This window comes from Mastigoproctus giganteus, chromosome 12 (assembly GCF_048544385.1).
Source record: "Mastigoproctus giganteus isolate SK-2022 chromosome 12, ASM4854438v1, whole genome shotgun sequence".
In the NCBI taxonomy this organism is placed as follows: Eukaryota; Metazoa; Arthropoda; class Arachnida; order Uropygi; family Thelyphonidae; genus Mastigoproctus; species Mastigoproctus giganteus.
In genome coordinates, this window is record NC_143586.1 from 120,403,419 (window position 1) to 120,428,516 (window position 25,098).

General features: G+C 39.6%; 1 protein-coding gene across 1 annotated transcript in view; it reads left to right on the plus strand.

Annotated features, from left to right (window-relative positions):
* LOC150077367 (MAM and LDL-receptor class A domain-containing protein 1-like) overlaps positions 1–25,098 on the plus strand; it is an 87,687-nt gene that overhangs the window by 52,659 nt on the left and 9,930 nt on the right. The window contains exons 10-12 of the mRNA XM_090385872.1: positions 1,854–1,880; positions 7,786–7,938; positions 21,761–22,041. Coding sequence (XP_090241998.1) covers positions 1,854–1,880; positions 7,786–7,938; positions 21,761–22,041 — 461 coding nt within the window. The remainder of the gene's footprint in view (positions 1–1,853; positions 1,881–7,785; positions 7,939–21,760; positions 22,042–25,098) is intronic.

The following is a 25,098-nucleotide window of genomic DNA, read 5'->3' on the forward strand; positions in this document are numbered from 1 at the left end:
TGCCGCGTATGTCTGTGATCTTCCTTCATGCTTGGAAAGCAGACACACGATTCTGGCACTCTGAAATGCCAGGCATTTCATTTTTATTATTCAGCTTTTCTTTGCTTTCTGCTTTTTCCGCCTTCAGTCTCTCTTGCTCTTAGGTTCCTCGGATTTTCTTTCAATAAATATTTCTAAATTGATACCTAATAAAGATTAAATTAACCGAACTGAACAGAATTATCGTATCATTGCACTTACTTCTACTCTTTCTAAAGTGATGGAGAAATCAATTAACTGTTAACCCCTAAACGATCAGGAAACGTTCCATCTGATCAACGATTGTCAGTATGAATTCCGTCAGTGTCGATCCTCTGGTTGTATTCAGGTTTATGTTACACATTTATGGAAAAATTCGATGGAAAATTTTTCTGAAACTCAAGCAGTTGCTATTGACATTTCAAAGGCTTCTGGTCGTTTTTGGCATAAAAGTCTTCCATATTATGGTTTGTCAACTGTTTTTTTGTAATTGGATATCCAGTTTTCTCTCAGACCGCCGCTAACTGCGGGTGATAGGGGATGGCTCTTCTAACTTCTTCACTAGTGCTGGTGTTCCCCAAGGTTCAGTTCTTTCTCACTCTTTTCCTCTTGTATATTAATGACCTTCTTCCATTGACTGGAAATCCTATCTATACTTTTGCTGATGGTAGCACATTGCATTCTACCTTCTAGATTGAGAAAACTTTCCTTGTACTTATCCTTAGCTTCAACTTCTCAAATATTCTCTACCAATTCGTGTGGCGCTGTGGTCGTATTCTGTATCAGTTTGCGTTTGACTTTTGTGAATTATTAATTATAGCTTAATTATTTTACAGCCGGCTTTACACTGTAACAGTTTTTTTCTACAGGAACTGTTTCTTCCAGCCTTCGTGATCAATGCTTTACTGATCGTCAGATTAGTGTTTTTATCTTGATTACACCGGATTTATATTCGTTAGGCCTAGTCACTTACATGCCTGGATTTATTTATAGTTATTAGAAATTATCAAATCACTTTGTGCGAAATACTATAAAGTTCAAGTAATATAGTGAATTATGTATCACCATTCTATATAAATGAAGCCGCAGATTTGTATTATCTGTAACTCTATGTGCGACGAATACCTATGTTGTAGCATCAATTAGCACTTCTACTGTTTAGCTGCATTTCCTGCAATCGCAAGCTACCTAGAAAAGCCCGCAACCGTTGGAATTGTGGGGATTGCCTCCCCATCTCTAAATCTTCCACCTTCTCTTCCAGTTTTCGTTCATCTAATACTGATATCGCTTCTAACGATAGTTCTAAAAGATGTTTAGTCAGTCGCATTGATGATCTGAAGCTTGTCTTTAATGAACTTAATTCTGTCAGATAACGTTGTGAGGCTATAAATGCTGCATCCAGCAAACAATTTCTAAGCTTGCAAGATCACTAAAAAAACGTCATCTGAAATGCAGTGTAGTAATACTTTGTTATCTACTCTTCTTGAACGGAAAGTTGTTGTAACAAGTAATCTCTTGGGATCAATGAATAGTCTACTACAAAAAGTAGAAAACCTATTCCAAATGCACAGTAAGGATTCTGCGCATGATGCTTCGACTTACCCACAACTTATTTCCAGTTATACTGTAACTGAAGACTGAACATCTGTCATTGCACCACGTGTTTGTGTCTGCTGTTCTGATATGTCTGATTTCTGCTCTTTCTTATACTGCTTTATTCTGATCAGTAATCAATTAAAACCCTGATAATATTAAATATATAATAAATTAAAATCCTAATAATATGAATAACATGAAATATATAACTTTTTCATTTTTTTTACTTTTTTTTTTAGGTATACCGAAAGAAGCCAGTAAGTCAGGTAACTAAAACAATTTTTTAGATAAAAGTGATTCATTCTTATTTAGCTATTAAAATAGGCATTGTTGTTGAACAACTTTCATAAAATATATATAGTATTCTTATAAACGGCTGAATTTTCATCCATTTTGTTATTTTGAGACTCCAGTAGAACACAAAAAAAAAAAAAAAATCACGTAGTTAGAACTTTTTCATGTAGAACAGATATCATCTTTTAAGGGCACAAAAGGTGACATTGTTGTACACATTGGCACTAAGAAAGTGTCTTCAATTCTGCTCAGACACGATGGGAGGGAGTATATGATAAGAGCCTTGTCAATCAATTCGCCCCTGGAGAGATTGTGAAAGGCTCATAGGTTAGAATTTAGATTTTTTTTTTTCTCAGCGTGGTCTGTGCTTGTTAACAGGAGAGACTGCTTCTACAGGGATGGGTGGTTTGGAAAATTGCTAGTTACTAAAAGATTAACAGTAGCCGCAGGCAGGCAGAAGTGAAAGTGATTTGCAGTCGTCTATTTATTTTATTATTATTTTTTCCTTTAAAATAATTGTAGTTGACTTCCAGCATATTGAAATCACACCCCAGTGAAGTAAATCACAACTCTGACTGCAATTTTCAGAAAATTCCAAATTCTAAAACATATGTGAAAAGACCAATGAAACAAACCTGGTATATCCAACGTAGCAGGAACAAAAACTTTTTGGATGATCATAGAACAAGGTCTACTTATCAAGATTCAGTGCTAGAAAGCAAGAAATGCCAGAGTCCGACATCTACCAAAAGCCGAAATTTATAACCGAAATGTGATGAAGTTGAATTTCACATCATAAAGGGCCAGGTTACGAAAGCAGACGGTAAAAAAAAAATTCGCTACCAGATATTAGAGTAGCCAACCTAGTGGTTATCAAGAGATAAAACAGAACTTAAAAAATCCAGGAACAAAAGGCCTATACCAAACACTAAAAAAAAACATAAGGAACAAGAGTAGATTTATACGTAATTCAAAGTAGATTAAAAAGCAGAATTTAAACTAAAAAGGTAAAAAACTTGGTGAGTAAAGTAACATGGAAATCTTTCCGAAAAAGAAACTTAAATCGGAAATCATGAATAGTGATTACTTACTAAGTTAGTGGAAACCCTACTAAATATATACAACTGTACAATACCTTTTTAGAACAGACAAGTGCCAAGTCAGTCATAATTGAATTTATTTTTAATTGGAAGTGAAACAGTATTTTATGAAAAAGGATGTATATTATTATTTAAAAGCTCATAATAAAATTCTTTGCTGAAAAGAATATGATTACCGCAATTGTTGGCTAATCTAATAGCTTGTGTACAAGTGGTATTTTTGTTTATTTTATAAGAAATATTGGATTGCTAATTTGTGAGGCAAATGACATCAAAGTTAAATTTATTTCTTTTATCATATAGGTAAATATGATAAGAAACAGCATTGTTACTAAGTGTAATATTCAGGTCAACGAAGTTGGCTGTGCCTTTAGCAGCATTTTCTTTAAGTTTTAGTTCCGAGGGTAAATATCTTTTGCTAAGAGTTCAAAGTCTGTATTTAATACTAAGATGTCGTCTACGTACCTGAAAACTAAAAATCTATGATTAGGATTGATTGTAATATATAGTTCTTCATAATAGTGTAAAATAGCTTAGATACAAGGTTATAAATTTGTGAACCCATCATCATCAGCCATTTTCAATCCACTGCAGGATGAAGCCTCTCCAGCAACTTTCCAGTTCCTCCTGTTTTGAGTACTGGCCATCCATTTACTACCCACAAACTCACGAATTTCATCTATCCATCTCCGCCTTTGTCTTCCAGATTTTCTTCTAGCTCCTCTTGGGTACCATTCTGTTATTTTGCTTAGTCCATCTGTCATCATGTCTCCGAGCTATGTGTCCTGCCCGACCATTTTAGTTCTTTAGTTTTCATAAGAATGCCCTTTACTTGAGTTTGCTCCCTAATCCATGTGTTTCTCTTCTTATCTAACAGTCTGATTCCCAATATAATTCGTTCAGTTCTTCGCTGTGTAGTTCTCAGCTTTTTTCCATTCTTTTGGTGAGTGCCCAAGTTACACTTCCATAAGTCATGGTGGGGAATATACATTGGTTCATTATTTTACGTTTCAGACAAACAGGGATATTGCTCCTCAGTATGTGACTATATTTCCTGAATGCTATCCATCCCACATTTATTCTTCTCTTTACTTCCAGCCATTTATCATTATTACAGCTACTAACTTGTCCCAGATAAGTATATGACTCCACCTTTTCAATTACTGCTCCTTCAATCATAATTTTCCTTTCTGTGGCATACTTGTTCATCATTACTTTTGTTTTAGCCATATTCATCTTTAGTCCAAAATCCTTACTAACTGTGCATAACTGATTAAGATTTTCCTCTAATTCTTTGGGTGGCTTATGACCACAATGTCATCTGCAAATCATAAATAGTTTACGTACTCTCCATTCACATTGACCCCTTTCTGCGACCAGTCTAATCTTCTGAAAGCTTACTCAAGGGCAGCAGTAAACAGCTTCGGAGATATTGTGTCTCCTTGTCGAACTCCTTTCTCAATTTTAAATTTCCTACTGTCTTTGTCTAGTCTAATAAAGGAGGTAGCATTCCCATATATTTTCTTCAAAATCATAATATGTGGGGTATCTGTGCCTTGTCTTTCCAGTACCCGAAACATTGCCTCATGCTGTATGGAGTCAAATGCCTTTTCGTAATCCACAAATGCCAGGCATAATGGTGTTTTATATTCATTTGCTTTCTCCATTAGTTGTGATATTATGTGAAGGTGATCCATAGTTGAGAATCCTGTCCTAAAGCCAGCTTGCTCTTTCGGTTGATTCTTATCAAGTATTCTTTCTAATCTGTTAGTAATGACCCTTGTGAACAACTTGTAGATGTGGGATAACAAGCTAATTGGTCTATAATTTCCAATTTCTGATTTATCTCCTTTTTATGCAGCAAAACAATGATTGCATTATTCCACTGCTTAGGCGTCACACCTTTTCTAATGCACTTTGTGAAGAGCCTTGCCAGTTTTTGTGTTATGTCTGTTCCCCCAATTTTAACAACTCTACAGTAACTTCATCTTCCACCGGGGCTTTCTGATTCTTCATTTTCTTCAATGCGTGTTCTACCTCATCGGGAAGAATATCGGATATGTTGTATATGTTGCTATTTTGCAATCGATCTTCCCCACTGCTGGCATCATTCCCTCGCTCCTTGTATAATTCTTTATAGTAGTCTTCTGCTATTTGAAGTATGCCTTCTCTGCTGTTTATAAGTACACCATCGCTATTCTTCAGTTTCAGTATCATTTGTCTTTCTGTATTACTGCTCATGGCTGCTGATTTAAATCCTTTGTTTTCCTTTAATGCTTCTACTTTTCTTGCGTTAAATCTTCTTATGTCCTCTCTGAGTCTCTTTCTAATGGCTTTGCATAACTCAGTATACTCAATTTTCTCCTTGTCAGTGTTTATCTTGCTCTTTATTTTTCGCCTTTGGTTCATCATAATAAGTGTTCCTTGACAAATTTTTTTCTTCTTTGGATTTCCTTTTCCCTATAGGTTCCTTGGGCTTTATCACTTTCAGAAAGTTGTAATATTCCTCGTAGATATCTTGGTCCTGAGCAGTCTGCAGAAGCTCAAACTTGTTCTTAAGTTCCAGTACATACTGCTTTTTCTTTTCTTCTGTTATCTCAAAGACCTTTGTATTATTTACTCGAGTCAGTTGTTTCCTTTCCTACATCTATATCAAGTGTACATCTTACCATTCTGTGATCACTTCCAACATTTACCTTATTCAGGACGGTAACATCATTCACAATATATCTTCTGTTAGTGAGGATGAAGTCGATTTCATTAGTTGTTAATGCATTTGGACTCTTCAAAGTCCACTTTCTGTTCACCCTTTTCTTGAAAGAAGTGTTCGTTACTGACAATCCTTCAGATTCTGCAAATTCCACAAGTCTTTCATTTCTTTCACCAATTCCAAAATTTCCTATAGTTCCCTTTTCTGCGCTGTTTTGTCTTTTTTCAACCTTAGCATTTAAGTCCCCCATAATAGTAGTGTAGTGGGTTTTCTGCTCATCTAGAAGACTCAATTTCGGTGTACATATCTTCAACCGCTTCATCATCATCATGGCTCGATGTTGGTGCATAAATCATTATAACCTTTAACTTGTACCTCTTAGAAATCTTGAATATTAGTCTTGACACCCTTGGTGGTGTACTTTTGAATTCCAAAATGTTGTTTTTTAAATCTTTATAGACCAGAAGGCAAACTCCACCTTCACTCCTTTCACTGTTTCCATTGGTGTACAGCAGATTTCCCCTTGATAAACTTATAATTGATTCATTTCTTCTTGTTTCAGCTAAACCGATGATATTCTAATTCACATTTTCTAATTCTTTTTCCAGCTCTACTATCCTGTCTTCACCGATGAGTGATCTTAAGTTGTAACAGGCCAAGTTCAGTTTCCGTGCTTGGCAGCCTGGTCGTGCCCAGAGATTCTTAGCACCCTCGGCTTCCACTCTGATCCTCTCGCTGCCGTAAGAGGGGGAGTGAAAGCCGCTGGGGACTGAGGGCCATTTGTTTTGTTGTGCTGTCATATGCTGGGGGGTTTAGTCTTTTCCTCTTCACGCTGTCCAGGCGTCTTGAAGGGAACCACTCTACACGTTCGTTGCCATCTATGTGACGTAACAGGTATTTCACAATCTTGGTATTTGTGAAACAGTTGTTTAAGCACAAATACGAGTAGGTTATGTGGGATGGAAGTGAAAAGGTTGATGAAATCGAAACTTTGAATACTGGTAATAGATAATTAGTATTAAGACAGGACCTTTTACTTTTGTATTTTTCCCCTTTTCTTGTACTATGGACAAGTTTGGAAACGCAGTCCCCTGTATGAAACCAGTCGAACGTCTGTAACAATCGGGCTCAGCATTCGGTAAAAGTAAAGTAAAGTACAGCCATTATCAACCCACTGCAGGATGGAAGCCTCCTCAACAATTCATGCTGAGGGAAATGGACCATAATCTGCCACGCTGGTCCAGTGCGGGTTGGCAGATCGACCGTATTCAGCAGTCAGGGGCTTGAACCCCGGTCTACTCAAAGAGCGTGTGCTGCTGCACTCCCGCTCCTGACCACTCGGCTACGGAGGCCGTTTATCTGTTTATGTGAGCCCTCTCATCACGATTCGCAGTCCTCCGTTAAAATGTAACGAAGAATGCAAATATAAATTCGAAAAGGTGGAATGGCTGAGTTGTGGGGATAAAAAACAAAACTTCATTATCCAACAATGTGGTCTGAAATTGCCAGAGTACTTCTTTGTTTTCCAACGTCTTATATTGGCTGAAAGCGGTTTAATTCAGTAAATAAAATATTAACAAAGAAAAGAAACAGAATTGATATCTGTTCAAGAGAAGACATTAGAATTAAACTTACTAGCATCATACCGAACATTGAAATTTTAACTAAGAAGCATCAGGCTCAGGTATCCCATTGAATAAAAAAGAGTAAGTATAAAGTATTTTCTTGTTTAAAATTTCTTGGAGGCAATTAGGAAAAAAAAATGTCTAAAAAAGCCCTTTAGGAGGCGATAATTAAAAAAGGTTGAGAAACACTGCTTTATGCTGATCAGATGATACAAAAATATCGGATGCTTCTAATTTTCAGCTCATTGTGTCAATTGTTTCTCACAGAGATGTGCACATGTATCCTGGAAACGACAACTGATATGGCAATGAAAATGTTATGCACTAATATGCATAGTTTACTTTTTTTGCGAAATAAATCTGCAGAAATTTTGTTATGGCGTTAATGTATAATTGCTATTTGATATTTCTATCCTTACATGTTTAATTTATTTTATTAAAGGTGACTGCACCTTCATGGTGGATATGTGCGAGTGGAAGCAGAAAGACCTAAAGATGAGAAATGAGAGTCCTCCACTGTGGGCGAGAGTGGTAGGCGACGGAACTTACTTTAGCCCAATGGGGCACACTAGAAGTTATGGCGATTTCCGTGATGGTAAGCTGACTCATTGATAAAAGTGGAAATTATTTTGTGAACGAATTTCCGTAATGGGTTTAATATTGGCTGAAGAACCTTGTGAGGTCCGGGGTTGGATATATATTATAATTTCTTGCATGCACCGACCAAGAGAAAAGAACTTTAAATTAATGGAGAGAGTATACACAATTAAACAAATTGACACAAGCAGAAATATTCAAGATCTAACATGTTTAGTTTAAAACAAACATAGAATACAGAAGTAGTCTATTTTTTTAAAAAAACTCAACGATGAAAAAAAATAACCCCTACTAAATCCCGATTTAATTAATTTCTGGGAATAGTTTTTCTTAACATAACGTTTTGTATCGTCCAGAATTTTGATAATCCTGGAGTATGCAAAATGACATCAATAAATTGTCCAAATTGTTTTATAAATAATCGAATTAAACAAGTCATACCAGCTAATTTATAAAATCATCACATGAAATAGTTCATTTTCATTTTTCTTCAATAATCGAAAATAAACGCAATATGCTTGTTTTATGTATTACTTCATCGATTGGTAGATCTATAGAAAATTTTCCTTCAAAGGTTTAACACTTTCTTCAGGTAGTACGAGGGGGGTTGGCAGTAGAACGTGCTGTGCTTCATTCGTTCTGGATTATTCTTTAGTGATTATTATATCAGCAAGCCTCAAGTCTTATTAAAAACCACGCGGAAGAACTGCAGAACAAAATTAAACAGTATTTTCCCTCACTAGCAGAAAGGGTCCCTCACCCAGTCTTACGACTGGGTGAGGGACCCTTTCTGTGAATCTTCTGCTTAGCTTGAAAACTTCTCTTTGAAAGAAGAGGAAGAACTCTGTTAGCTGCAGTCTGATCTGCTCCTAGACAAGTTCTGGATATTCTTCGAAGAAAGAATATCCTAACAGATATTTATTTAAAGTATACCCAGTAAAATAAAATAAAATAAAATATTTCCAGAAGCTTTCGGAACTCGTGTCCCTTTCTCAACTGACAGAATTTTTAAATACATTACAAGCAAACTGTGGCACGTTACTCATTCGTCATTGTTGTAGCACGGACGTGTGCTGCCTTGCGCCAGTGATCATCCATCAATAAAACGGTTGTCTCCAGGATTGGATGTATACGCATGCCTTTCTGGCGATTTAATGCCTTAGGGTTGTTCATTATGTTTAGTGACTCTAGCCATAGGCGGTGGCGAAAGTGTCGCGCGTGGTCCACTATCTCAAAGTCGCGCTTGGGGTCAAGATCGTGGTTGGTAGCCCAAAAATGTTCTGCAAGCGCGGACTGGTCAGTTTCGGCAAGCCGGATTGCTCTGTCGTGTTCCGTGAGGCGATCCTGGAGACGTCTCGATGTCTCACCTACGTAGCAACTGTTACAGGCCCTACAGGTGATACGGTACACTACATTGCTGCGTAAGACAGGTGTGACAGGGGTCTTCACACTGGAGACAAGTGAACGTAGGTTCCTACCTGGTAATTGTACACATTTTATGTTGTAACTTCTCAGGATCTTCGAGATACGTCCTGACACTCCTGGATAATACGGAATGTAGGCGGATGATATGCCGACTTGCTTCGGAGGTCTTGGGTTGGAAGTAAGTTCTTGTGCCTGTAACAAGCATCTGTTTAGTACATGGGATGGATAACCGCATCTGGTTAAGTCCGCCTTCACACGGGAGATCTCGTTACGTCTAATTGTGTCGGTGCTGGAATGGCTCCAGGCCCTGGAGAACAGGGTGCGGGCAGTGCTACTGAGATGGCTTGGAGCGTGGCCGGACCCGTAGTTGGTGAATTGACCGCACCACATGGGTTTGCGGTATACTGAGGTCTCTAGATGTGGGCCTACGCGATGCACTAGCACGTCCAGAAACGGGAGCGAACCGTCCACCTCTGATTCTACGGTAAACTTGATGAAATTGGATAGAGAGTTGAGGTATTCTAGTAGTACCGTTTCAGAACCACGTGGTATTATGGTAAAAATATCGTCGACATATCTACGATATGTCGACGATATTTTTAGAAAGGGACACGTTGAGAAAGGGACACGAGTTCCGAAAGCTTCTGGAAATATTTTATTTTATTTTATTTTACTGGGTATACTTTAAATAAATATCTGTTAAACTATGGACCCCAGTACTCCAGGCCCATTTGTCACTAAAGAATATCCTGCCATTTATAGGAAATAATTGAACATTTTGCTGCAGTTTTCAACTTCTTACATGTGTGAGTAAGCTTTTTCTTGTTTAACAAGCATCAAGAGCAGGACAGAAATCGCCTCATTTCAATTGAAGATGAAATCCATGTGTGCTTATCTCAAGTTCCACCCAGAATTGAGTATTTGTGCAGCAAAAAACAACACATACAGGTTTCACATGAAAGAAGTGAATTTCATTCTTTATTTTTAGTTTCAAAAATAACACTTTTTATGCATATATACGCCCATAAAAGAGATCAACTTTTATGGGCACGTGTATAATAATTTTGTAACTGCTAGGCCTATATTTGAGCCAAATCATGTCACTCAGTTAAGAAAATATTTTTTCAAAGTCTTGTATAAAATTGTCTTTTAGACTATATTTTTATTCATATTGCTTTGGCTTATAGTTTTAGTAGCTTTACTATTCAACTTTGTCAATAAATTTTCATGTTGTAAATAACATTAATTAAAATCAATTTAAAATCTTTATTTAAATCTACCGAGCCTACCTTTAGAAGTGATATCCTTTGTGGGGAGGGGGAAACCACACAAAGAGTAGGATAATAAGTTGGCCAAAATGAACAGGTCCACAGAAAAATATCATTCTCTATTCAAAAGATCACTGACAATTATTATTGGATTATCTACAATTTACTGATCACGCTAACGTAATGCGAGCTGTAGATATAATGTTTTTTATGCAAGGGTTCCCTGAGACCTGAAAATTATTTCAAGGGTTCCTCCAGGGTAAAAGATTGAGAAAGGCTGCTCTAAGCGAACTTTCGAACTATGAAGTGCTGCATGCTTGCTACTTCCTAGTGGGCGTCCTCTTATAGGATTCCTTGGTGGGAGAATTACTTGGAGCATCCAAAACTTTATTTTAATCTTATGAGTAATTTAAATTGATCTTCTATGACCCAACAAACCCCTTCCTAATCGATCAGACGATATTGATAATACATCTGCACAAACCCCCAGAACTGAGGATATCATATCAATGACAATGACACCACTTTACCTCATTCTCCATTCCACCTGGGGACAGGATATCAAGAAAACGTCACCTTTCTTCATTCAGAAAGGATTAAGTTCGGAATCGGATTTCAGCTATCCAACGACTTCTGTAGCCAGCAGTCGTTGGATATCTCCAGTTTCAAGATGTTCCTCCACCACCTGAGCTCAATGTGCAGTGGCGTTTTCATTCATGAAAAGAAAATCTGGGCCAACCGTACCCCTTAAAGTCGCACATCGGATTCAAGGATCTGTTCTCGGTACTTCTGTGCAGTTACGGTACCCCTATCAAAAACGTGAAGAGGGGTGTGGCCCTTGATCATTACTCCGCCGCACATGAAAACACCTCCTCCACCGTAAATGACCCTTTCTCTGATGGTAGAGAGATGATAGTGCATTCCTCGTTGTCTCCAGATGAAATAACGTTTAGAACCTGTTTGTAGGCTAAAACGGGATTCATCAGAGAACAGACCTGTACCCCATTTCTGAGGGCTCTGAGTCAGGGTTCATGGCACCAGTTTCGACCAGCTCTGCAGTGGGTTGGGGTTAATTGGATACGAACCACTGGCTTCCTTGCGTAGAGTCCACTTGAATTGAGGCTTTTTAACGCCATCGGTGAAAATATTTCTGGTTGGAAATGTTTTCACCTGTGGCCACAGCAACCAGAAGAGACAGTTGATGACAGGACATCGTAAGGTTCCGTCTTGCTGTTAGAGCCAGATAGCAGTCTAGCTGGTTGACGTAGCTTTCGGGCGACCTTAACTAGCTTTTCTTGTAATGGTTCCTATCTCCCTAAACTGCTTCCATAGTGCCGAGACGACACTGCGTGACACATTAAGCCAACGTGCCGCATGCGACTGATTCCCGCTTCAAATCGTCCAACGGCCCTCTATCTCAAAGAATCATCTAAAGGATGATGACTTTCCATCCTGAGTACTACAGATGTGGCTATCCCACTGAGAATGCCAAAAAAAAAAAAAAAAAAAAAAAAAACGGGAATGAAGCGATGTGGTCGCAACCCATGTGTTTTAGCCGTGAATAATTTCGATAATGTGCGGCTCTGTAAGGTATCCATTTTTATTGGGTACTTGGACTTTGCATGCAAATGTCAAATATTCTCCTTTGGCAACACTATTCACAATAAAATATTCGTAAAAAAACATTTGGTCTGTTCATTTTTCTCAAGCAATGTATTACTATTATCCGTATGGTGCAAGGAAGCAAGCCACAGGCTTTTGCTGCACACTGGAAAAAAGTGTGCAACAACTCGCTGGCTAAAAGAAAACGTCCTGCAATCTAGTCTAATCTGAATTTAATTCAGATTAGACTAGATTGCAGGACGTTTTCAAAGGATTCAAATTACAAAGGATTTAACTCTAATCTGAATTTAATTCAGATTAGAGTTAAATCCTTTGTAATTTGAATTTATTGCCCCTAGTTCTCTATTTTTTATAACAGTGATAATTCCGCGTTCTTTCATTTTACTAACCGCTTTGAGAGCCTTATAAACCTCAATCAGGTTACCTCGATTATATAGTTGATTAGATTAGAGATTGGCCAAGCTCTGTAGTCTACGTAATCGGAGTTTTTCCTCGTAAGGTCGCCGTTTTCCTGATCTCAATTTGCTGTCTTTGGACTCTGTAAAGAAGCTCAATGTCATTTATTCAGATGAGGTTTGCATACTTACAATATTTGAAATGCTGTTTAACAATTGCCTTATGCAGTGGGATAATTACCTCGCTATTGGCTCTCGTGGGTAGAGTTGGTATAATCTCCTGGAATGAAAAGACCTAATTTCGAATCCGGTTCAATTACGCATGGAATTTTTATGGGTCTTTTTCAGAACGCGGCTGAGTAAGTCGGGATCAGGCGAACGGTTTTTGCTTCCAGCAAACAGTAAATCGACCACAGAACACGCCCAATTTACAGATATATTATATATGGCACAACATGGCCTAAAGTTGCTGAAGTCTGTGAATAAAGACCTCTAGTATGGCCTGGGGCTCGCGAAACTTTCTTTAATCAACTGGTATATTTGCGCTAGCTTCTGATATCTTATCCTGGCAATCTGGTCATGTCTCTGAGAATACTGTGTGAGTAACCACACTGCATCCTGCAGTGAAGTGCTGGGTTATTTCTGGGGGTAGGTGGCATCATCGACATGTCATCTGTTATTCCGGGATCCTTGGTAATGCATTTCCTGTAGTTGCCTGGTGTTGATAACCTGGTCTTGGGTAGCGAGCATGAATCCTTCGGTCTCGAGGAAGAGCCTTATGTTCGTGAGCCAAGTGGTGGAATCTATCTTATCTATGTAGTCTTGGTGGAGATCATTTTAGAGTTTGTCGTGTGTCTTCTTCGCCCAGGTTTCTGTCTTTGTAGTAGTAGTAGTAGTAGTAGTAGTAGTGGCATATGATGCAAGAAAGCAAATCTATGAGCTTCTGCAGCATCAGCCAAAAAAAAAAAAAAAATCACACCATTCCCTCCAAATGCCTGTCCCGTTCCTCCTTAAATTTATTCAACCTATCAACTTCCACAGCGGATGGTTAATAGCTGGAAGTTTGTTCCAGCTATTAACCACCCGCTGGCTATAGGCAAATTTCCGGACTCTATTCTACATCTGTCTTTTCTTAATTTGAATTTATGCCCCCTTAGGTTCGTAATCTGACCAAGTGGAAGGATCCCATCAGAATTCAGCGTGCTCAACCCATTCAAGGCCTTATATACCTCAATCAGATCACCGCGCAGATGCCTAGTCTCCAGCCACTGCAATTTGCAGAACTTAAGTCTCTCTTGGGAAGAGGATCCCTTCATTCCCCTCACCAATCTTGTTGCCCTTCTCTGTACACGCTCAAGCAAATCTACATCCTTCCTAAAATGAATCCTCCAGACCTGTACGCAGTACTCAAGGCGTGGCCTGACCATTGCCTTATACAGAGGGATAATCACTTCCTTTTCCCTGCTAGCAAAATTTCTATATATCATTGACAAAACCCCATGACCTGCCCTGGCAGCCTGTCTGCATTGCTCAGAGAACTTAATATCTGACTGCACAATTACTCCCAGGTCTTTTTCATTTTCTACCACCTTAAGTGTAGTACCACACAGTTGGTACGTTTCTCTGGGGTTACTTCTACCCATATGCAGTACTTTGCATTTGTCAAGGTTAAACTTCAGTTGCCACTTCAGTTGCCCATCTGCCCAAATTATCTAGATCCTGTTGCAGTAGCACACTGCCATTACTGTCATTAAGAACCCTGCCAACCTTTATATCATCTGCAAACTTCGACATTAAGCCTTATATACCTTCATCAATATCATTGATAAATATACAAAACAACAGTGGACCTAACACCGAACCCTGTGGGACTCCACTGATAACATTAGTCCAAGAAGAGCAGCACCCATTGATTACCACCCTCTGTCTTCTCGCACTTAACGATCCTTTTATCCATTGTAGCAACTTACTCTTAATGCCATTCTGCTCCAATTTGTACAATAGTCTTCCATGCGCAACAGTGGCAAAAGCTTACCTGAAATCCAAATATATGATATCAAAATTATTTTTTGCATCCAGTTCCTTTGTAACCACATCATAATATCCTATCAAATTTGTCAGACAAGACTTTCCCTTAACAAACCCATGCTGTGTCTGAATTATTGCTGCAGTCTTGTCTAGATGATCCTGCAATGCATCTTTAACCAGCGACTCCATTATTTTACCCGGAACAGAAGTTAAACTTACTGGTCTGTAATTACTCGTGTCACCCTTCGATCCCCCTTTGTGAATTTGGGATACATTTGCACATCTCCAGTCCGTGGGAACCTCCCCTGAGTCCAAGGATGCTCTCATAATTATGGCTAAGGGTGCTTAACCTCCTCTCTTACTTCTTTTGCCGCCTCCTTTAATATAACTGGATAGATTCCCTCCAACGCAACTTCTTTTCTTTTGTCTAACTTCGACAATTTCTCCTCGACTTTGCTCTTAGTTGTTACAAAATAATTAAGTTCCCTGTTAGAGCTTAACAAGCTTCTGTTCTCCACTTCCCTACAGAATTCCTCATGTGTGAATGTAGATGCAAAATATTCATTCAGTTTGTCAGCTATCTCAGCTGACAAACAGTTGAACCATCGATATCAAATGGATCAATCTTATTCATCCCCTTCCTTCTAGAGTTTTCCACTTCCTTCATGCACTTCCTTCTAAAGTAATTAAAAGTCCTTGCTGTTTTTCTTAGCATTCTTTGCCAAAGATTTCTCATAATCTGCCTTAGCTTGCCTAACCTCCTTTTTGACTTGGTTACAGAACAGCTTATATCTACCATAGCCTTCTGTGTCGCCTGATATGCACCCCATACAGTTTTCCTTCTCTGCCACGAATCTTATTACTTCATCTGATATTCATTTAGGCGTAAACCTTGAACAGTATTTCTTAATCGGTATGCAGGTAGTCCTCTATTTTTTCGTGGATTTTTCCTAGGAAGTGCCAGTGTTGGGTTGACTTTGCAGATCTTCAATGTCGCTCTCAACCTACTAAGTGGCATGGAGTCTAAGGCCTTGTATAGAATGCCGCGCTTCTGCTAGGCTAGCTCAATAACTGCAGCGTAAATGTTAAATTGCTCCTTGTGTCCTCTGCTTACATCCTTTCTGCTGCACGGTCGTTATGTTTTGGATTTCCTAGTGGTTTGGTATCTTCTTAGTTATGCAGCTGTACATTTGTACGAGACAGGTGGCTGGTGTTTTTATCCTTATCTTTCAGGATATGAGTCCTTGAGTCAGACTCTGGGACTGTATCAGGGTGTATTATTATCTGGGTGTTCTGCTTCGCTATGTTTGTGTGTGCAGCTAAACTTCTTACACCATAGTTGTGAATGTTATCTATTCCTAGGATTAGCAAGCCAGTTGTGTGACTTCTTGATCGACTGTTGTGCATTTTCCTCCCTAATCTTCTATTCTGTCACCTTTGTACGTTTTTGGTTTTCTTCCAGGGGGCACACCAATTAAAGCTAACTTCACTGCTCCACAGATTTCCCCGGAACTCCTTGAGTATCCTTCTGGTTAGGGGGATATGTTGCCTTCCTTCTTCTCTTATCTGGCTTTCCTGTAAAAGGCAAATTTTCATCATATATCCTGTTGTCTGTTTTCCTCTAGGCACTCTCCCTGTAACTTTGAAGTTTCATGCTGAGTTCCTAGAATTTTTTCTTGAGGGTATCAAGGTATTGTTCGATCCTCTGATTACAGGTTTCGTGTTGGCTGTAGATGTTTTCTTTCTTGAGAATGACCTTCACTTTTATGATCAGTTTCTTACTTCTGTTACTCCATTGATATTGGGTCAGTTCGCCTATCTTTATTCTTAACTCTTCTGTCTTCTGCTGTAGACTTCTTTCCCAGACTGGTGGTTGTTTTTCTTTGTGTTATGCTGTTCTCTAGGTTCCTCTCCGTTCATTTTGTGTTATGCCGTTCTCCAGGTTCCCCTCCGTTCATTTTGTGTTATGTTGTTCTCTGGTTTCCCCTCCGTTCATTTTGTGTTATGTTGTTCTTTGGTTTCCCCTCCGTTCACTCTCGTGGCTGCTACAGAAGCACCATAAATGTCTGTGTGTCTAATATTACTTCATTGCTGTTCAAATAATCCGGTATTATTCGCTTACTGAGGTGGTCTGTAATTGCCACAGAATTCTGTTGGATCTCTACTTCGGTATAGTGAGGGTCGCTGTGGGCTCCGCTCCTTTGAATTCTGCCAGCGCTTTCTTCACATTTCTTCAGTTCTTGACATTGTGAAATTCTCTCTTTCTACTCCACCTACTCTGGTTTATTATTAATATTAATAATAATAATAATATTATTATTAGTAGTAGTATTTATTATTATGAATAATAATAAAATAATGTATACAGGTAGTTCTCGACTTTACGAGTTAATTCATTCCTAGCGCCCGCTCGTAAAGCGAAAACTAGTAAAGCGGGAATTTATTTCCGTTCATAATCTGCCTTAGCTTGCCTAACCTCCTTTTTGACTTGGTGAACCAGAGCAGTATGCACGTGACTAATTGAGTCCCTGACGAGCTCCCAGTTACATTTGTTTCTAGGGAAAGGTTCTGTTTCTTCAGTCATGCGACTTCTTCTAGTAAGGTACCAAATTTTAATTTGAATCTATCTGTATGATATTCGGCACACTCTTTACATTGTATTCAAAGAAAAGAAAAGAATTCTTCACTTGAACTTGGTGTGTCTATAAGACTGACTTTAGAATACATGCCACAGGTTAACTTAGATTACACTGGAAATGCCCGCAGTATCTTTGGACTATGCATTGAAAGGGGAACTTGTAGCAACCATTATTTAGGTTGAAATTAAGAAAGATTACAACGTTTTCATTTACGATATATTACAGAATTTATATTAGCCAAGTATTAAGTTAATGAATTTACCAGAAAGAATGTTATTTAGAAATAGTTTAGAAAATTTAAGAATTAATTACATTCGCAAAATTTCTGAAATAAGATTTACAAACTTAGGAAATAAGATTTAAAAATTACATAAAGTAAACTTAGACAAATTTTTTGTTTAAATTTATTTATTTGACATCCGATCGTAATCTTCTTCAGATAATCAGCTGAAACCAACCTAAAACAAGGTTTGCCCTCTTCCACTGACTTAAAAGAGTAGAGTAGTTCAAGATATTACAAAGGTTTTCATAATCACCCTATATCAGTAAATGAATATGAATATTAATGTCCTTTTTTGTTCACGAATTGAAAATTAATAAGAATAAAGGAAGCAACCCCTGGCTTTTAGCCGTTAAGGGTATTGTGTACGGCATGTGCGTTTTGTATGCAATAAAGAGTTCTTCTTCTTCTTCAATAATTAATGACTATTAATTTATATCTGTATGATATAAATTTATGGCAGCATTTTTGAAGTTTGGATGTAAAATAAATTAAAAAAAATAAATAATAAGTCTTCAGATCAGATCAGAGTGGAGTTGAACTACTCTCCGGAACCGCCCTACAAAAGACATACAAAAAAGCAAGTTTCAGATGATCAGATCAGACTGAAGAGTATAGGTGTGGAGAATGTCGGAAGAACGTGACTTACAGCAGTCTATTGTGCCGAAAGCGGAGTTCAGAGGAGGTGGGCTCATGGTGTTTGGCTTAACTCTTGGTTCGGACTTGCACCCTTAGTTATAATGCCAAAAACAATCTATGCCCAGTGTTACACCTCACAGCAGTCTCGTAGTTAAAGCGTAAATGTGCCCTCATATTCAATATGAATGCTTCATCACTTATAGCAATGCTGCTGGAGTTTGTGCCCCTTTCAGCATGGAATAATTTAGACGGGACAGTGGTGTAATTTTTTTTCCAAAGTGAATCGATGCTCTGTTACACTTTACTAATTTGTTCATTAAAACTCATATTTTCCCAAACGTAATGGTATCCGAAGACATTTGGTAGGTCGGGTAGAGTGGTATATATAGAATGAGAGACAAAAATTCCAGATTACAAAAGTGTAATAGTCTTTAAAACAACTAGCGCAAACATAAGAAATGTGTTATGGGAATTCCTTATTTTGCGTAGTGTCGCGTAAATGCATACCATTTATGTCAGAAAGGACTTTAATGGAAATGAGCGTCCAGCAGAGGTATTTGTAGACCTTAACACAGGATGTGATTACTCCTAAAAACTGACACCATCAAAGTGGGAGAGCCCGCTGTGCGTGTTGTAAAGTCCAGTTAATTCGGAGAACCACAAGCAGTGGAAAATATTTCCGGAAGTATTCTCTCCCTGAAGAAAATTTCCACTAGTGGTCTATAAACACCTTATGGTGGCCTAGCGTCCTCGGACGGCTGAGACGCGCTGAGCTCCCAGGAAATCTCTACAACTGCATTGCCAGCTATCTCAGTGACAGGAGCATTGTGGTTCAGGCTCCCTTCTCCAGTGTGAATCGTCGTGTCCACCGAGGTTGCCCTCAGGGCTCTGTCCTGGGCCCCCTTTTCTGGAACTCTGTACTCGACGAGCTTCTCAGTACTGACTTAGGCGATGTCCGGACCTTGGCATATGCTGATGATCTCTCCCTGATCCTGGCAGGGGACTCCAGGGCTCAACTTGAAATATCTGCCAACAGAGCCCTTACCACCCTGCAATCGTGGGTCCGGAAAAACCATCTGACCATCTCATCCACAAAAACCCAATCCATTCTCCTGAAGGGCTATCTTGATCCGCGGAGGCCGCCTCAAATCAAGATACATGGCACAACCATCGAGCTTGTTACTCAGCTGAAACTCCTTGGAATTATCATCGACAGCAAACTAACATTTCTCCCACATCTCAACTATCTACAGAAGAAAATTAGAAATTACATTGCACTGATTGCCAGGGTGACCCGCCGAGATTGGGGGCTCAAAAAACGCACTCTAGCTTTACTGTATAAAGCCATATTCATACCAGCTATCACCTACGGTTCTGGCATATGGTTCAACAAAGCCTCCACTGTGGTAGGACGAAGAAAGCTGAACATCATTCAACGGCCAATTCTCCTTACAATAACCAGAGCATGTTGCACCTCCAGCACGCACGCCCTACAGGTCCTCGCCGGTGTACTGCCCCTAGACCTTGAGGTGGCCCATGTGGGGATGCTGTATCAGCTCAGCAGAGGAAAGTCTACCACCTTTATTGATTTTACCACGGATCCTGCTAACACCTATTCCAGCGAAAAAAGCAGACTCCTTACCTACTTACAACAGACCTGGCAAGCCAGATGGTCTGAATCCACCAAAGGGGCCATCACCCGCAAATTTATACCAGACATATGCAAAGTATATCCCAAATCACCATCCTGGTTCTCCCCAGGCCTTCTAACCACGTACCTCCTAACAGGGCATGGTGCCTTTCGCAGTAAACTGAACCTTCTTGGACTTTCCGACAGCCCCCTTTGCACCTGTGGTGCCCAGGAAACCTGGGATCACTTGATGCATGACTGCCTACTATATGATGACCTCAGATCTTCTCTCATCACACAAATTCATTTCATCCCTAGAGATCAGGAGCAACATCTCCTGGAAGACCACCATACCTACACAGCCTTTTCGAACTTTGCTCAGAGCCTCTTCACGAGGCGGAAAACCCTACCACAACCACAGAATCAGACCCAACCACACAATGAAACGGCCTAATCAGCCATGTGTAAAGACCACTACTTGCTTCAGCATACTGCAATCCCCGTGAAGCCTTTCAACCTGCACAATAATTGTGCCTTTACAATGCAGTCTCAACATCACCTTCATCTACCATGACTGCCGCTCCGGCTTCGCCTCCCACCAAGTTGACTCACCACTGAAATGACTCCACTATCTGGACGGGACTTCTTTGTCCCAGGATTGACACTACTCGGATTTGATCCTCTTTGATCGACTCTACCAAATATATCTTCATGCAGCTCACTACTGAAATGACTTCACCACCTGGACGGGACCTGTCTGTCCCAGGACTGCACTACTCGAATCTTACCTTCTCGGACTGGACTCTGCCAACTACGACTTCACGCAGCATTGCTGCCAATGCCACGTGGCGATCCTGAACCCGTGCTCCCTTGCACGGCCCTGTTTCTCCCCTGTCCTGGCCGGGAGGAGGTGAAGGTCCCCTTGTCTCCTCCCCGCCACCTCCCTCTTTCCTTCTGGTGTGGCATGGGCCTGCCTCACTGATTTTGGAGTCATCTACTCTATCGACCCTATACTTCTGTCTCTCACCCCCCAGCCTTTAGTCTCCCCTCCCCCTCTAGCTTTCCAACTAGCGTTCATCCCATGTCAAAATTATCCTACCCAAAATTCTAAATTCCACACTGTATAACTTAAAACTCCTTGGCCTGACCCAACCTCTAGCGCACCCCCCCACCTTTTTTTTTTTTTTTTTTTTTTGTCCTAGCCACTGAAATCCCAGGAAATTAGGTGGCAGGACCTGCCAGAGTACTTATTTAAAAATACTGGTGTACCTGACTTGCCTCCACGGGGCTAAGTGTGGGCAACGTTGGGCCTCAGTAGGGGTCCAGCGGCTAAATAGCCAGATGAACAACGGTACACGACACTACATCCAACAATATCCATACACTTTTAAATCTCTGGCCTTTACAGTGTTCTGTAACACGTGACAATGTAGACTACACGGAGATGGGGGTAACCCTTGGTGCCGTTAGACCCTAAACACACTTTACACTTTAGTGGTCTATAAATCGGAATATTATCCGCCATTTCTAAGGAACAGGTAGCCTACTGAATCTCTTAAAGGCTGGCACAACACTTCACATCAGTTACGGTTCTTCTACGGAAATTAGAAACAATTCACAAACACGAAAATACCTAATTTGCTTTTAATACAAATACAAATTCTAAAAATATTATTTGAAAATTTCACTCTGTTTTATGAACAGATGTTTTATTTTCCGAAATAATATTTGAATTTTCGAAAATTTAAGGCGAAAGATGAATGATGACCATTCGTTAGCTTAGTTATTTTAGTAGCATATGTATCATAAATTTTCAAGTGACTTTTGTTTTCTTTAAAAGGATCTTCATAGATCTATTCATACTTTATGATTATCACGGCATTACTTTTACAGATTCCTATATGCAATTCACAACATCCAATTTCCAGCATGCGCCGCTGGACGCTGGACGTCTACTTATTCCTCCTCTGATCCCCATCAACGGCTCTTACTGTATGTCATTTTGGGCCTTCATGTTTGCGCCTACACCAGGAGAGCGCATTGGCGGTTTAGGTGTGAAAGTAATCACGAGTAATGGCACCAGCACAACGTTGTGGAGGCTAAACAATCACCAGTCATCTCACTGGTTTTATTCCCAGCTGCTCCTTCCAGAAAATATGACTTCAACAGATATGGTCAGTATTTTATTATTATGACTTCAGTAAAAAATAGAGGTTACTTTATATTTTAAGAGGGATATTTCAGATTTCCTTGTAGTGGGAATGTAACGTGTGGTAGTTTGCACGAGAGAACTCCCGTTATGTATGATGCCCTTAATTATCTATTGTATACAAACGGCACAAGGAAATCTTGTGTTCATGCAGCCGTCGGGTATTGATTGCGGAAACATGTAGTGAGTTTTACATGTACACATGCTTATGCTGATTAACTTTCACGTGTTAGGAAGAAATCTGCATGCACATCACGACATTTTGAAGGATGGCTGCAGGATGTACTCACTCTGAATATCGCACACCATGTTCTTCATTCTTCAAGGAATTGTGTTTGGTCATTCTTTGTCATCGTGGTTTGGTCATTCTTTGTCATCCCCATTGCATATTATGCAGAATTGTTACATAAATTGTGACTTTCATTACACTGAGAGCACCGTGAACTACTCGATTAAAGTAGTTCCACTCGCTTTGTACTAAACGTCTAATTTTGCTATATAACGCCATCACCTTTTCTCTCACGTGTGTTTCATGGGGCATGAAGCTCAACTTCATATTCAGTATAACCTCTAGGTATCTAACATGAGTTTCTGAACTCACCACGGGCAGTCTCCTACTCACAGTGGGATGCCTTCTTGCACTTAGCCTTCCTTTAAGCATTAAGAATTTAGTCTTCGTGGGCGATATGCATAACTTATGCACATCAGCCCACTTCTGAAATTTTTCTAATGCCATCTCAACTTGATTTTCCATTGACAATCTAGAATCTCCATGTATTAACGGAACGACATCATCTGCGTATGCCACTATATCCACCACATTCCACTATTGATTTAATATTAATCTAATATGATTGGACCCAATATGGATCCTTGTGGTGCCCAGTTCAACGTTTCTAATAACTATCGTATACTCCTAAGATATTTTTTCGTACTGAATTTGACCTCTCTAACAATAAATAAAATTTCACTAGAAAGTCTTCTTGATCGATAACCTTATCCTTATCGTAGATAATTATTCTAGCTCCGGTTTTCCCTGGAATTTCTATTTTCATTCCTCGTTATTTAATTTTCTGACATTCAATAATGATTTTCAAATCCTGTTTGGAGTCCACTTCAAGAACCACCCCCATTGTCTCTTATTGTTCGCATACGCCGCACTTTTTTTTAAACTCTAGATTAATGGACTTCATCACTTCTTCCTTTATTACTTGAATTTAAACTTTCACAGTCAGTTTTAATAAAAATTGCATTTCTCCTTTACGGACTGGTTTTCTTTTGTTCGTCCTTCTTAATAAATAAATAAATATAATCTTTATTGTGTACAAAAGGATGTATACAACGTACCTTTCACGGCAGGAATGCCAGGAGCTTCACACTGGCTGGTGGAGAAAGGACGGGGCCCACATCGAAATTAGGGTTCATCCCCTAGGGCCAACAATATAATAAGTTTCAGTTAAATTATTCCCAATATATTCATAAAAATATTATACAGTATTTTTGGCATTATGTACAATATTATACAGACATCCTTTTTAAAATTTATTATACTGTTTTGGCTGTGCAGTTTGGCTGGTTGACTTCAGGTCATCAAGGATCTCCTTCTCTCCGGTATTTGCGATCCTTGCAAATTTGTAGAGGTCCCCTTCGATTGCTCGGACTGTGATAAACATCTGCTTGGGGAGAAAGCGGTCGCTAAGGGCTAGTCTATTATGGTTGGCTATAAGTGTTGGAGCTGACCTCAGTCCGGGTTGAGGGATTCTCCAGCTGCACAGTTCCCATATGTTTGGCTCCGAGATTATTCCAGTGGTCATTTTGGCAGTTCGTGTGAGGCGTCTTTCCATTATAAGATTAGGCAGTCGGGCAAAGTTCAGTGCGGTTGCCATCGCAGTTGTTCTTTACTGAGGTTGACGATGATGTTTATGTATGATCAAACGAAGGAGCCAGTATTCGGAGGAGAGCACATGCTTAATATTCGTGGGGGCTGCAGATGCCTATATTTCTGAGGCGTATAACACGACGGAGTATATAGAGGTGTATACGTACCACCGAGTCACATCCAGATCCTTAACGTGGAGTAGTTGTTGTTTGGTAATCCACCGCATTTTGCAGAATTTTGTTATGAGCTTGTCAATGTGGGGCTTGAAGGTTAGTTTGCAGTCGAAGACGACTCCCAAGTCCGTATGTGTATTTACCACTGGAAGGAGAATGCCATCTAGAGAAGCTTGGACTTCAGTGGGTTGGTGCTTCAAAAAAAAAAAAAGACAATTTGGGCGGATTTTCCAGAATGAATAAGTAGTCCAAATTGATGGAGATAGGATTCTAAGTTGTGTAGCTTTCGATTGATCTTTTCATTAATTTTTGAGATATGTTCGCCCCGGTTAATCTGGGTGTGTAGCTTAATATCGTCAGCATAGCAGATTATGTCTTCTCTCTCTTGAACAAACGGAATAATGACTGCAGTAAATAATGCTGCGGAGAGGACTCCGCCTTGGGGAACTCCCGCAGTGATTTTTCTTGAGATTATATATTGATCTGCTGTAAGAACAATGATTCTGTCTGATACCAGGGTTGTGATAAACCACAACATGTCACCTTTTATACGGAAGTAATTTTCTAGGTGAACGAGCGAGGGAATGCTGATTGAGTCGAAGGCAGCTTCCAGGTCGACGTACGTGACGGCAAGTTCTGCTTTAGCTTCTAATGCTCTGAGAATGGTGCTGGTAATGGATGTTAAATTGGTGACTGTGGATCTTCCCGGAATGGCATAGTGAATTTGTGGGGGTTTGTGAGGCAAGATTTGATTGGTGATGGTTGAAAGTAATGCCTTCTCCATAAGTTTCAAGAGGCTGGAAGAGCGAAAGATTGGCCTGAACTGTTTAATGAGGGATGCAGATTGGCATTTAGGATGTGGCCTCACCGCATATCTGTTCCAGAGAGGGGGAAATTAGTGCTGCGTTAAGACACGGTTAAAAATTGAGAGTAGTGGATCGATGATAAACGTGCTGAGACACTTGATCAT